We start from the raw sequence: 12,459 nt of genomic DNA on the forward strand, positions 1-12,459 counted from the left end.
TCTTTTCTCTCTTTCATTTTCTCATTACTGGTCATGAAGGTATACTGTTCTACATTCAAATTGAATAATTGCTCCAATGCTAATGCTACATCCTACTCAGGGCGAAACTTACATGCTGTGAATACAATTGGGGCTACTAATCTATGCAAATATGGAGAAAATCTAAACTTCCATTGGCAACAAGAAAAATGATCTTAGTGAGTAATGACTCGGATATCAACACAGGTATATGCGAAAGGAGACAGGAACATTAGGCAATTTTCGAGCAATTCCCTTACTCGGAATCAGAAGTCTTGAATACGATATGCTCCTCAGTCTTGAAGGGCACACCGAGCTCAAGAAGCTTGGCATACACATCTGAGAACTCCTTGAAGAAGACATCGCTGTCCTTGGCATAGCGCTCGACGTGCTTCTTGAAGGCCTTATCCTTGACAAGAGCCATATCGGTGGGCAACATCATGAGCGTTCCAGTGGTCTTGTCAGTGTACTGAGCCGGGCCGTTCCACTTCTTCGGGATCCACTTCTCATCAGCAAGGAGGCGGAAGAACTCATTGCTGAAAACAGTAGGGCTGAAGTCCCAGGGGCCGTCGAAGCCGGAACGATCGGTGTGGCAGCGGCCTAGAGCATGGGCGCCGATCAGGGCAACCATCTCGCGGTCATCGAAGCCCATGCGGCCGAAGATATTGCGAATGTGACGCTGGTCCTTGGCGCCGTCAGGAAGACGTCCGTCGGGAGTGCAGGCGGCGATCTCCATGTCTTCACGGCCGGGTCTCCAGGGGATCTTAGGGCCACCTAGCTCCTGGATGGAACAGATACCACCAAGAGTCCACAGATCGGAGTAGCTGATCCAAGGGAACTGAGCCTTGATAGGCTCCAGGAAATCGCGGGCAACCTTGAGACCGGCGTTGGCGCCGTGATCAGCCTCTGGGGCGAACCTCATAGTAGCGCCGTTGCTGCCTCCAGTGCCGGTTTCCTTATCATAGGTACCACTTGCGTGCCATGAGAGACGAACGAGGACCTATTGAGAGCAACAAAAACGTCTAGGTTAGCTCTTTGATCTTGGATTGCGGGGTTGAACAGAAGCACTGCACTTACGGGACCATAGCTGCCGTCATCATAGTCGGTCTCGTCGGCCAGACGGGAAGCGATAGCGTCGTACACCTTCTGGTAGTCGGCCTGGGTGGGGACGAACGGGCCCTTGGGGGAGGAGTCGTTCAGGTAGAGGTATGCTCCACCTGCGGCACCAAGGGCACCAAGACCAAGAGCCCAAAGGCCAAAGGATGAGCTAGACTTCTCAGAGCCAGCTTCGGAAGCATATCCACGACGAGCAGAGGCGCGGACACCATTGGCGGGGATGGCGAAACGGGTGCTGCGCGCAGCAGGACGGAAAGAGGAAGTCGCTGGGGTCGAGCGCAGGAAGGCCCGGGAAGCAGTTCTGGCAGCTGAAGCCATTGTGATAGGACGGAGAGGGCGCGAGATAGGAAGTCGAATGAGTCTGCACTCAAGGAAGGGAAAGCAAAGGCGGGATTATAAGTACAAGGGAAGAGAAAAGGGAAGAACCGGGGGATTTGTACTGCTGTCCCATTTCTAGTGTCAGTACAGCCCTGATTTCAATACTTCGGTACATTGGACAGAAGCTCATGGAATCACAGCCAATCAAGGGGGCCACATATGCTATTGCCTCGGCGTTTCGTCTCGTCTCCGCATTCCAGTACATCACCATACATCACCGTACACCAACCCCAGACTTTCATGACTCGCATTTTTGTTGACTGTTACACTGTGGCTATCTGTAGGTAGCCCTAGGAGATTGTCCTCATTTATTGGCAATCCAGACTTGATACCAGAGGCGTAAGTAGAAAGACATCCCGAGGTGTCGGAAATGTATTATTAACGGCCCAGCGCTGTTTGGCCAATGCTGACCCACAGCGCCACTGATCTGCTTACCTGATCGAACGGCTGGCCCCGGGCCCAGGTGGTTTGCTCAGTAAGAATCGAGGTCTAGATACGGAGCTACATCTATATTTAATTAGTGAAGACGTCAAATAAGCTATCTATGAATCTTTGAGTTCGAGATTCCTTGGCACAACTGACCGTTTCTAATGGTCACGATTTTATTACCCATGGTCCTAACTGACTATCTACTATGTCTATGAATCGTACGTTGCTATGACAGTGCTGTCGTGTGATCCACTAAAAGTCGATAAATGCTCAATCTTAAATGTATCAATTAATGCTCTGGTCAGAGCATACGTTGTTTTATTAGCAGTGTGAATGATCGCAGTATACATAGTTCTTATGAGCGTGAACAAATATGCCTTATTCTCCTCTTTAATTAGCGAACCAACGCAAAAGTCCATACCATTTCTTCTAAGCTTCCTATTAACTCCATTTTAACATTCCTTTGCAATTGAAAACCTGTCCTTTCTTGCTTGCTCTCAATGAATCTTCCAAACGCGTCACAGTATCATATGTTTATAGATCAACTAGTTCGTCAATGCTGTAAATATGTAACCAAATTGCCCTCGCTTGCCTCTTGCATTTTAGTCTCCACGAAGGCATCAATTTCTACCTGCTCTTCTGTACTGAGCAGAGTAGGTTGATCCTCGATCGTTGTAAATGGACCATGGAATTTTGTATCGATGAAATTCCAATAAATTTCATCGAACATAGAGCTGTATCGTAAAGCGAGGCAAATCCAGAACAATCCAGTTTCTAATGACTTCTCCATAGCGATCGATAGTCTTTGGGATTGTGACAAAGAGCAGTCTTGAATTTTTCTGGCCTCACAATCTTTGAGAACCTCAAAGTGCGAAATCTCGGGATAAAACGCAATAGAAATTGCTCGAGATCAGGCTCCCAGCCCTCTGGTTTTTCTAATAAAAGCCACCAAGGAGCAGTCATTGTGAATTAAACGGGGGCAGCATAGATGAACTCCCAATCAACCACCCCAGTAACGATAAGCCTCGATGCATAACAAGGATATTGCAAGGGCGAAGATCATTGCAATAAAGCTGGAATGGACCACTGCAGTGTTCCTCGGATACCTGACGTGATAACTTGCGAAAAAGACATCGCGTGATATACTTCTTGCGGCAGTCGGCCTCATTTGTAATTGTATCATTGCGTTGTAGTCTAAGATGGTAGAGCTGGTGACGAGCAAGCTTCTCGAAATAGTCTGCTGCATTGTCAAAACGTTCGCGGCTGGAGATGTTGTGGGGAATATTAGAGACCCGACCGAGGGCAGTAAAGCGAACCACAACGCGATAGCCATTTGCAAAGGCGACTCGGTAACATATATTGAATGCACCATTCATAAGGCGCGAAGCTGTTAAAGGTTTACCATCGCAATGTCGAGAAGCAAGCTTGCCTGCCAATTCCTTGGGTGAATTTCCGAGCAGATTTTGAATCCACACCTAGAAAATCCGATCAGATTGCTGTACGGCAAGATTGACGAAATCCATTGCTTATGCGCTAGAAGAAAGATCTACATATGGGAGTAAACACTGCTACAGCTGTCGTTCGCATGCTATTCCACGGAAAATCAGTTCAGCCGAGTATGGGTGGTCATGTGATATAGGCAAATGCTATTGTTGGTACTCGTAAGTCCCCGTACATGCCCTCGGGAGGAACCTTGAAAATAAGTACGATGATCAATGATCCATGACAAGTAATACGATATGATAGACGCAAGAGTGAATTTGAAAATATATTTCCATTATGATCGGGGATGTCCGTCGTAAAAAAGTCCTGCTGTTCAATAGATATGAACACCAGGGTGGAGTAGACGCAGCTCTGCTAAAAACTGTTTGGTTTTGATATTCCACGAACGAACGATTATAAAATCACCCAAGAGACGAACAGTGCCACAGGTAGGCACCGCGCGGGTTATGTGGTTTGAAGTTTACATCCGAATGTTGGATCCAAGTCCTCGACAATCCCCGACATTAAAGGATTGGAGTCTCGAGTCTTCAACACACGAATGATGGTTAAAGAGGAAGACAAGCTGTGAGGTGAAAAGTTTTTATCTCAATCTCCAGGACACGTGATCGAGCTAGTACAGCCACGTGACCGTGCCCTTTTGTATCGAAAATTTCCGCGCAAATTGGAGACTTTCCTTCTTTACACTTTACGAACGCATAATCAACCGCCAATTCCTCTATCATAGGATGGTTGGTCATATTGGCGTACTAGAAGATATTCCTGGATATCATTACGACTTCTCGACGGCTCCGAAAAGGCTTCGGCCTTTAGGCGCATTGGTAGATGCGAGTCATTGCTGTCCAGACATGCCAATTTTTCTTCTCGCTAGTATCAATAATATATATCTATTCCGTGACTTCTTATCCTTCCGAACGTATGAGCCTGGGCTCGAGTCTCTGCAGTACAGAAGCATTTAAAGTGTTCTAGAAGATCGGGCCTATGCAGAAAGCTATGCCGGAAAAAAAGAAATTGAGAATGGGATTGTCAACTCAATCTAACTTAATCAACTCAACCTTGGAACAACTGAGCTAAAATGTCTAAATCTTTCTTTTCTCTCTACTCTGCTATTTCTTTACCCCCTGGGCCTCCGTATGCTCCGCAGGGTACATATATGTCTCATTTGGAATGATCTGCCCCTCGGACGTCAATTGAGACCCTTCTCCGCCCTGGGAACCAGAAATCTTCCCCTATTCCACTTTGTATTACTGCCACTCCTTCTGTTTATTTGTTCTTGTAATTATTTTTCTGCATCATGACTCCCGGTATCAGCAAGCGCGAGCAGGCGCGGCATGAAAGAACCCTGGGGGAGCTGATCCGGACCATTCCTGGCAATGACCGATGTGCCGATTGCGGTGCCTGGAACCCAGGTTCGTCCCCAGAGACTTTAATTGTTGATCTCGCTAATTGTTATTTGAATAGGATGGGCTAGTTGGAACGTATGTCACCGCTTCCTTTACCTCCGAGCGAATTCACAAACTGACTGCTTGTCTCCGATAGATTGGCATCTTCCTTTGCATGCGTTGCGCCACACTGCACCGAAAGCTGGGCACACATATTTCCAAGGTTAAATCTTTGAGCATGGACACATGGACAGCAGACCAAATTGATGTGAGCACAATCTGGAACCCCGCAATAGCAAAGGTCACGAGCTGACAAAGTGGACTTTGTCAGAACATGAAAGCGCATGGTAACACCATTATGAACCAATTGAACAACCCGCGCGGCATCAAGCCGCCAGTTCCCACCGACGTGGACGAGGACGATGCGTGCATGGAACGGTTTATCCGGCAGAAATATCAACACCATTCCTTGGAAAATGGGAAGCCAAAGCCCCCGAGCAGGGAGGACTCGAGTTACTCCAGCCAAAGGGCCCAGTCCCCCGTGCAGCCAAGAAGGAGGGACTATGACATATCTCCTGAAGGTTCTCCTCCTCCGCTTCCGCCCAAGCCAGGAAGGTTTTTCAAGTTTGGTCTACGCTCGTCATCCTCTACCTCGAACCTCCGCCGATTTGGTGGCAAGCCCAAGGTGACTTCGCCAAACTCGGACGATGAAACCTGGTCACCACCACCATTGCCATCCAGGAGGACAACAGGACTTGGTGCGCCTGTCGCTGATGTAACAACGGCATCCTTTGAGGCCAAAATGGCGGCGTTGCAGCAGATGGGATTCACCAATGACCGACGAAACGAGATGGTTCTCAAGGGACTGCATGAGGATCTGGATCGAGCGGTCGAAACACTTGAAAGGTTGGGTGAGGGGGGCACCCCTACATCAAGAGCCAGGACCCCGGCCGGGACAAGCAGTGCTGCATCCGCACGCGTCTCGAAGTTTGAGACGTCCAAAAACCCATTCCCCGTCACAACCGACAACACATTCCCTGAGGCTTCTAACAACCCATTTGATCGGGCTGTCTCAAATCCTGTGGCCAAGTCGCAAACCCCTCAACCACAGACTACTCCGTACAACCCATTCGATCAACTCAACTCGAACCCGGCATCTACACAGCCTTTCCAGGGCCTGCAGGTTTCCCAGCCATTGTTCCCTCACTCTACTGGTGGATATCCGAATCAGACAAGCTCCATGCAGCACTCTCCATATCAGGGGCCCTATACGCCTCCGGTCACAGCGACATTCTCGCGGTCTCCCTATGTTACCTCGCCTCAGCCAATGGACAATAGCTACAATCCATTCGACCAGGCACCGCCGCAGCCGCAAGGTGGCTTGGCTAATCAGACATACCCCAACCCTAATGCACCGCAAACGAACCCTTTCTTCAACACTGCGCCTCAAAACCAACAAATGCAGCCGCAACAGCAACAAATGAATCCGCTCGTAATGAACCCAGGTGGCTTTCAACCGCCTCGCCATGCAAATACTATGCCGGTCATGTCTTCCGCCTCGCCATTTGGACCGAATGCTTCTCTCCAAGTACAGCAGCAGCAGCAACAACAGCTGCAGCCATCAAATGGACTGGGAGCTCACAACCCGTTCCAGCAAGCGGCGCCCAACACACCACAGGGCGCAGGCGGCTACCCCAGCCAATTCCAGTCCCACCTGCAACCCCAGCAGGCCCAGCAATCTATGGCTCAACCCACTGGAATGGACAGAAACAACATTCTTTCAATGTACAATATGGGTCCTACACAGTCTAATATGACATCCATCCCCGAGCAAGCTCAGCAGACTCAGCAACCCCAGCAACACCAACAACCTCAACAACCTCAACAGTACCAACCCCAAGCCCCCACGATGAACCCATACTCTCAACCATCAAACCCATACAACTCCATGCCTCAGACCCAACAAGCCACAAACTTCCAGCACCAGAATCAGAACCAACTCCAGCCCCAGCAAAATTTCCAGTCCCAGCCTGATACATCCAACAACCCATTCTTTGGCACCACCTCCACAGGCAGCGGATCCGGCCTTGCCGCACAAGCAGGTATCAACCCATCTCAGCAGCAACCCTCAGGGCTAGGAATTGGCGGCATGAATGGTCAACCCGGGATGGGAGCTGCTTCCGGAACCACTCCAGCCATGGGAACGAACAACTCCCCATTCTCAGGAATGAGCGCCCCCTCCTTTGTAGGAGCAAACAGTACTCCATTTGCTGGAGGCCAGTCCCCCTTTTCAGGCCCCCCACCCGCGAACTCGGCATATCCTCGGACACACATGAGTCAGCCGAGCGTCGATGTGAATGGGGTGCAGAATGGTCGCCATAGCCCCGATGCCTTTGCTAGTCTGAGTGCTCGCTATGGTTGAGTTCTATGAATTCGATTTTCGATCATACACAGATAGATGGCCGAGCAATGTAAATACATAGGTATGGACATTGGTTTGGTTTTGATTTTCAATTTGACTTGTATACTGATCTGGATATAGAAGTTTGACGAGACGTGTTATGTCTGTGCATGTCCGGCGCATTATCATTGTCTGTTTGCCACTCATTAAATTTTCATCTGTTTTCTTTTCTTGTCATTCCCTGCTGTCATTTTCTTATTGTACACTAAAAATTCCTTTGGTTTCCGGTTAGCGAGTCAAAGAGTACATAAATGTTGTATTTTGTTTTACATATAAATTTCGAATTAATACCTGTATTGCTAGTGAACTAAGACAGAATATCGTACTGAAGATCTAGTCTGGGGCTATATGTCCAAAGAAGAAAGAAGAGACCAAAGAGAAAGAGAAAGGGAATGTGAATGGTATGAAGCTGAAGGGGAAAGGAAAATCCTCGCAGCATCACATATAATGCAAAATAGCTGGAGACCAAGAGGGGGTGATCTCAAGACCACAACTCTGCCTCCGTAGGTCTCCTTTTAGCTCCGCCCAACCAAGACGGCAACCCAGGAAGCCAACTCGACACCCAGGAAGGAAGCCAACCTGTCTTCTGCTTCGAGAATGACAGCCTCGATACAACAGTCTCCCAACGAGAAGGGGCACGCCAAGGCCAAGAGGTTGATGATTTTGAAGGCGAAGAGAAAAACGACCCCAATGAATGTCGCCACGACGCAAACAATGGAGGAGGCGCAGGGGCCCAAGGCATCGAGGACATCCATCCCCGCTTTTTTTGCTTGCGCCCCTCACTCTTGAATGCTTCCACGATACGATCGAATTGCTTCTCTCGGCTTTCCTGTTCTTGGCGTTGCGCAAAGGAGCGCCAGGAGTCCTGCTCTACTGTGTCCAGGCACCAGACTACGATGTCGCCGCGACGGCGCCAGTCGTCGTGCCAGTCACTGTTGTAGGTGCGCCAGCACTCCCCATAGGACGAGGTACGCAGTATGGTGTAGAGGGTTGGCTCGAGCTGGGCGAAGAAGATGAGGTAGTCCGGCCATTCATGTTGTGGGGTCTCGTTGGGGTTCTTTCCCGATACAGAATAATGCGCGGGCGAGGCGTAGCTCGGTCGTCGAGGAAGGTGACGGAGACCACCAGTCATGTTCTGGCGTAGAAATTGGAATGTGTCATCGTAGAATTGATCTGCTTCGTCTCGATAAACGGCTTTCTGAGTTGCGTTGAGATCGATCGGTGGCTCGCACGAAAGGGCCCAAGCGTTGATTGTCGGGTAGACTAAATGAGAGCGCCAGGGTGTGCTGTGGCAGGGCATTAAAAATCCAACAGAGATTCCGGTTTCGGAGACTGAGTTTGTTTGGGCTTTTGTTGTTGGTACCGAGTGTGCTTCGTGCTGATGACGGAGATAGGAGAGAACACTAAGTGTTCCTGATGCATGATAGAGAGTTGTGTAAAGTGCAATGACCACGTTTGCACACATGAGGATTATGAGAATCAACCTGCGGAGAGTATGACCCCATGCCTGCGAGTCGATAGCTGGGTAGAAGAAGTGCATTAAAGGCGGTGCAGCTAATATATGCAGGCAGGGCAACAATGGGTAGATGAAGCGCACTTCCTTATGAGAGATCAAAGAGAGCACAAATGGCATCAGAAGGCATACTGTCGCCAATTGCACTCGGATCGCCGCCTGCAATCTGTCTCCCACTGTGGAAGCCCGAGTTGACAAGGTTCGATATAGACCAGTAAGCGCGAAGGGCAACAGAGTGGTCAGTAGAAGGGGATAACCCTGAGAGATATAGTAATGCCAATCATTGCTGCCATAGAAGATAGCTAGTGATTGCGCGATGTTGAAGTATAGGAACCTGAGCGGCGGGAAGGTCCAAATTCCATAGAAGAGACGGTCCGCAACGGAAGATACCGCAAGAATAGTCGACCTGCCAGATCAAAAGGTCAGCTTGTCCTTTATCAGGAGATTGGATTACTTACCCGCAAATCATAACTTCAAGAAGGAGGATCTTGCGCTGGGGCCAAGAGGTCCGAAGCCAAGCGAGGCCGGCCAGGGTTGCCCAAACGAGAATGTTGGTCGGTCGCAGTATACAGGCGAGTGCTGCCAGCGGCAGACATTCGTGGAGACTGTAGGTATTGTCAGTGGCAGTTGTCATAAGTTGGAGGTTCAGTCATACCTCAGAATCACACCTCGATCCCTGTCCATTTGATTGCCAGTATTTTTGTCGCGGCCATTGCTGGCGGTAGAGCCTACCGACCATTGCCATGGCCATAGTTCCAACGCGACAATGGTAATTGTTGTTTCGAAACTGTTGGATAGTGTCCTAGTTGAGCAGAACCATTGCCAGGGATTTACGACAGTTGCGACCAGCTGTGAACGTTTATTAGCATGCGCTCTTTGCTGCCGAGAGGAATTATGAACACCCGATACTTAATCACATACCGTTGTCCATGATTCAAGAGAATCATCTCCATAGACACGAACTGCGAGCTTCCATGTGTAGAAATCACCAATTGCTGCCACAACGGCCTGCGCTGTCTTTGGAGCGGCAATTAGGAGCTCTGCACGTGTGGCGGGAGACAAACTGAGGGTGAAGGCAAGGAAATCGGCGACTTTATAGAGAGCGGCGAAGAAGAGAGGATGTAGTGAGGATCGGAGTTGGTGCCGCCATTCCTAGGAGCGATATTAGCCAAAGTCATGTGTGGGCGCGATCGCATTCACTCACCCATGTCACCCAGGCCCCTTGACCCTGACCGAACGCGATCTGCCACGCTGGCTCTAGTGACTGAAAGTATTCATCTGGCTGGAAAAAGGTCCGAACTGCGAACGCATTGACGAGACGGAAGGCGATGAGGAAGAGGAGTATGTTTTGAGTGGGCGCGCGGCGGGGTTGAGGCTTGCGGCGCGGAGAAGTTGGTGTAGACATGATCAAGGGTAAGAATATTGTAGGTACTCATTCATCCCCTCGTACATTGCGGCTCAAGATAGTCTGACCTCACAAAGCGCATGCACAAACACGGTCAATAAAGGAGAGAGGGCGGGAGCGCCCCGACTCCGAGATTCAAAATACTCTGCGGAGTACGGAGCGATCGAATTGCCCTAACATTTCGATTCATTGTCTATTTTTATATTTTGGCTTATAATAGATCTTGGAGCATAACTAGCCCTTTATTTCTCTATATATCTCCAAGGTTCATGTATATGTATTTGTCTCCTTCGATAGCCGAAGTATGACGTGAATTTCTACCCCCAGTTTTTCTCTCTTTTTTTCCGATTTAAATTAGACAAATTAATACTTGGAACATTATTAGAGCCAATATAGCCAATCAACGAATCGGAAATCGTGGTTATCAAAGCCACTGGAGCCCGTGTAGGTTAATCCTGCGCATAGGGAACAGCGTCGGCACGACCTGTACTTAGCGGACATCCGCTCTATCAAGCCTAACACTTAACGGAATAGCGTATAAAGGGTTTGATTTTCCTTTACCTATATAACTTCTCGTCTTCCGTTTCTTTTACTCTGGAATTTCTTCAATTTCCTCAACTTTCCTCCTCTTCTTTTCTTCTTTACCCCATTGCCGATCCTCCAACTTCCCCCAACTTCCTAGCTCTCCCCGCAATCCACCATCCACCATCCACCATGGCTACCAACGGGCCTTTCTCCCACTACCATGCTGCCTCTTCTGTTGAGGCTATCGAGTCCGAGAAGGAATATGCTGCCCATAACTACCACCCACTTCCTGTTGTCTTCGCCCGGGCTCAGGGTACTTCGGTCTGGGACCCTGAAGGCCGTCACTACCTTGACTTCCTCTCCGCCTACTCCGCTGTGAATCAAGGCCACTGCCACCCCAAGTTGATTGCTGCATTGGTAGACCAAGCCTCGCGAGTAACCTTGAGCTCCCGTGCATTCTACAATGACGTTTTCCCTCGCTTCGCCAAGTTCATCACTAGCTACTTTGGCTTTGAGATGGTGATGCCCATGAACACCGGCGCCGAGGCCGTCGAGACAGCTATTAAAATTGCCCGCAAATGGGGATACAAGACCAAGGGCATTCCGGAAAATCAAGCCGTTATCTTGAGCGCGGAGAACAACTTCCATGGGCGTACAGTAAGTGAATTGTGACCCCTCCTTGTTACACCCGTAAAGGTACATCAGTGGCTGATTATACCCCTTGCATTAGTTCGCCGCCATTTCCCTATCTTCCGACCCCGAGTCACGCGAGAACTATGGCCCTTATCTTCCTGGTATCGGATGCACCATCCCAGGGACAAATAAACCAATCGCCTACAATGACAAGGCGGCTCTACGCGAGGCGTTCGAGGCGGCCGGCCCCAACCTCGCTGCTTTCCTGATTGAACCTATCCAGGGTGAAGCAGGCATCGTTGTCCCCGACCCAGACTACCTGCAGGAGGCCCGGGCACTCTGCGACAAGTACAATGCGCTGCTGATCTGCGACGAGATCCAAACCGGTATCGCACGCACGGGTAAGCTGTTGTGCTACGAGTGGAGCGGAATCAAGCCTGACCTTGTCTTGCTCGGCAAGGCCATCTCGGGTGGTATGTACCCGGTTTCGTGCGTGCTGGGTAGCAAGGACGTCATGCTCACGGTCGAGGCTGGTACCCATGGTTCGACTTACGGCGGAAACCCACTCGGCTGTGCCGTTGCTATTCGCGCGCTTGAGGTCGTGCGCGAGGAGAACATGGTCGAGCGTGCGGAGAAGCTCGGCCACTTATTCCGAGATGGGCTAGTGGCTATCAAGAGCCCGGTCATCCAGACAGTGCGTGGAAAGGGCCTGCTCAATGCCATCGTCATTGATGAGTCGAAGACCAATGGCCATACCGCTTGGGATCTGTGCATGTTGATGAAGGAGAAGGGCTTGTTGGTATGTATTCGAGTCCCTACTCGTTAGGATTGGTTTGGATATCGCTAACTCTTATTCTCCAGGCCAAACCTACCCACCAGAACATCATCCGCCTTGCTCCTCCGCTTGTCATCACTGAGGAGGAGATCCAAAAGGCCCTTGGAATCATCAAGGAAGCCGTGACAGAACTTCCCAACCTCAAGGGCGCCTCCGAGGACAAAATTATCCCACCTTCGGAGAAGAAGGTCAAGATTGAGCTTGATGGCTAGATACATTTGTAAAGAACGGAACCTTCACAGGTCCACAGATCGCAGCGACAAC

At 49.8% G+C, this 12,459-nt stretch overlaps 4 protein-coding genes across 4 annotated transcripts; 2 read left to right on the plus strand and 2 right to left on the minus strand.

The window, feature by feature from the left end:
* Positions 1-274: 274 nt before the first annotated feature.
* Positions 275-1,452, minus strand: LCP9604111_5008 (peroxidase; the record flags this gene model as incomplete). Its single annotated transcript, XM_039072771.1, has 2 exons — positions 275-1,018; positions 1,096-1,452. The coding sequence occupies 2 exons, from the start codon at positions 1,450-1,452 to the stop codon at positions 275-277; spliced, it is 1,101 nt and encodes a 366-aa protein (XP_038928979.1).
* A 3,283-nt stretch (positions 1,453-4,735) lies between these two features.
* On the plus strand, positions 4,736-7,245 carry LCP9604111_5009 (uncharacterized protein; the record flags this gene model as incomplete). Its single annotated transcript, XM_039072772.1, has 4 exons — positions 4,736-4,850; positions 4,903-4,919; positions 4,981-5,091; positions 5,155-7,245. The coding sequence occupies 4 exons, from the start codon at positions 4,736-4,738 to the stop codon at positions 7,243-7,245; spliced, it is 2,334 nt and encodes a 777-aa protein (XP_038928980.1).
* Positions 7,246-7,765: 520 nt separating this feature from the next.
* On the minus strand, positions 7,766-10,202 carry gpi10 (putative glycosylphosphatidylinositol-alpha 1,2 mannosyltransferase; the record flags this gene model as incomplete). Its single annotated transcript, XM_039072774.1, has 5 exons — positions 7,766-9,203; positions 9,256-9,402; positions 9,453-9,646; positions 9,719-9,949; positions 10,002-10,202. The coding sequence occupies 5 exons, from the start codon at positions 10,200-10,202 to the stop codon at positions 7,766-7,768; spliced, it is 2,211 nt and encodes a 736-aa protein (XP_038928981.1).
* Positions 10,203-10,916: 714 nt separating this feature from the next.
* car2 (ornithine-oxo-acid transaminase) lies at positions 10,917-12,407 on the plus strand (the record flags this gene model as incomplete). The annotated part of the gene is made up of 3 exons (XM_039072775.1): positions 10,917-11,384; positions 11,458-12,159; positions 12,222-12,407. 3 exons carry the CDS (start codon positions 10,917-10,919, stop codon positions 12,405-12,407), a joined length of 1,356 nt encoding a protein of 451 aa, XP_038928982.1.
* Between the last annotated feature and the right edge of the window lie 52 nt (positions 12,408-12,459).

This window comes from Penicillium roqueforti, assembly GCF_015533775.1.
Source record: "Penicillium roqueforti strain LCP96 04111 chromosome Unknown scaffold_11, whole genome shotgun sequence".
Classification (NCBI taxonomy): Eukaryota; Fungi; Ascomycota; class Eurotiomycetes; order Eurotiales; family Aspergillaceae; genus Penicillium; species Penicillium roqueforti.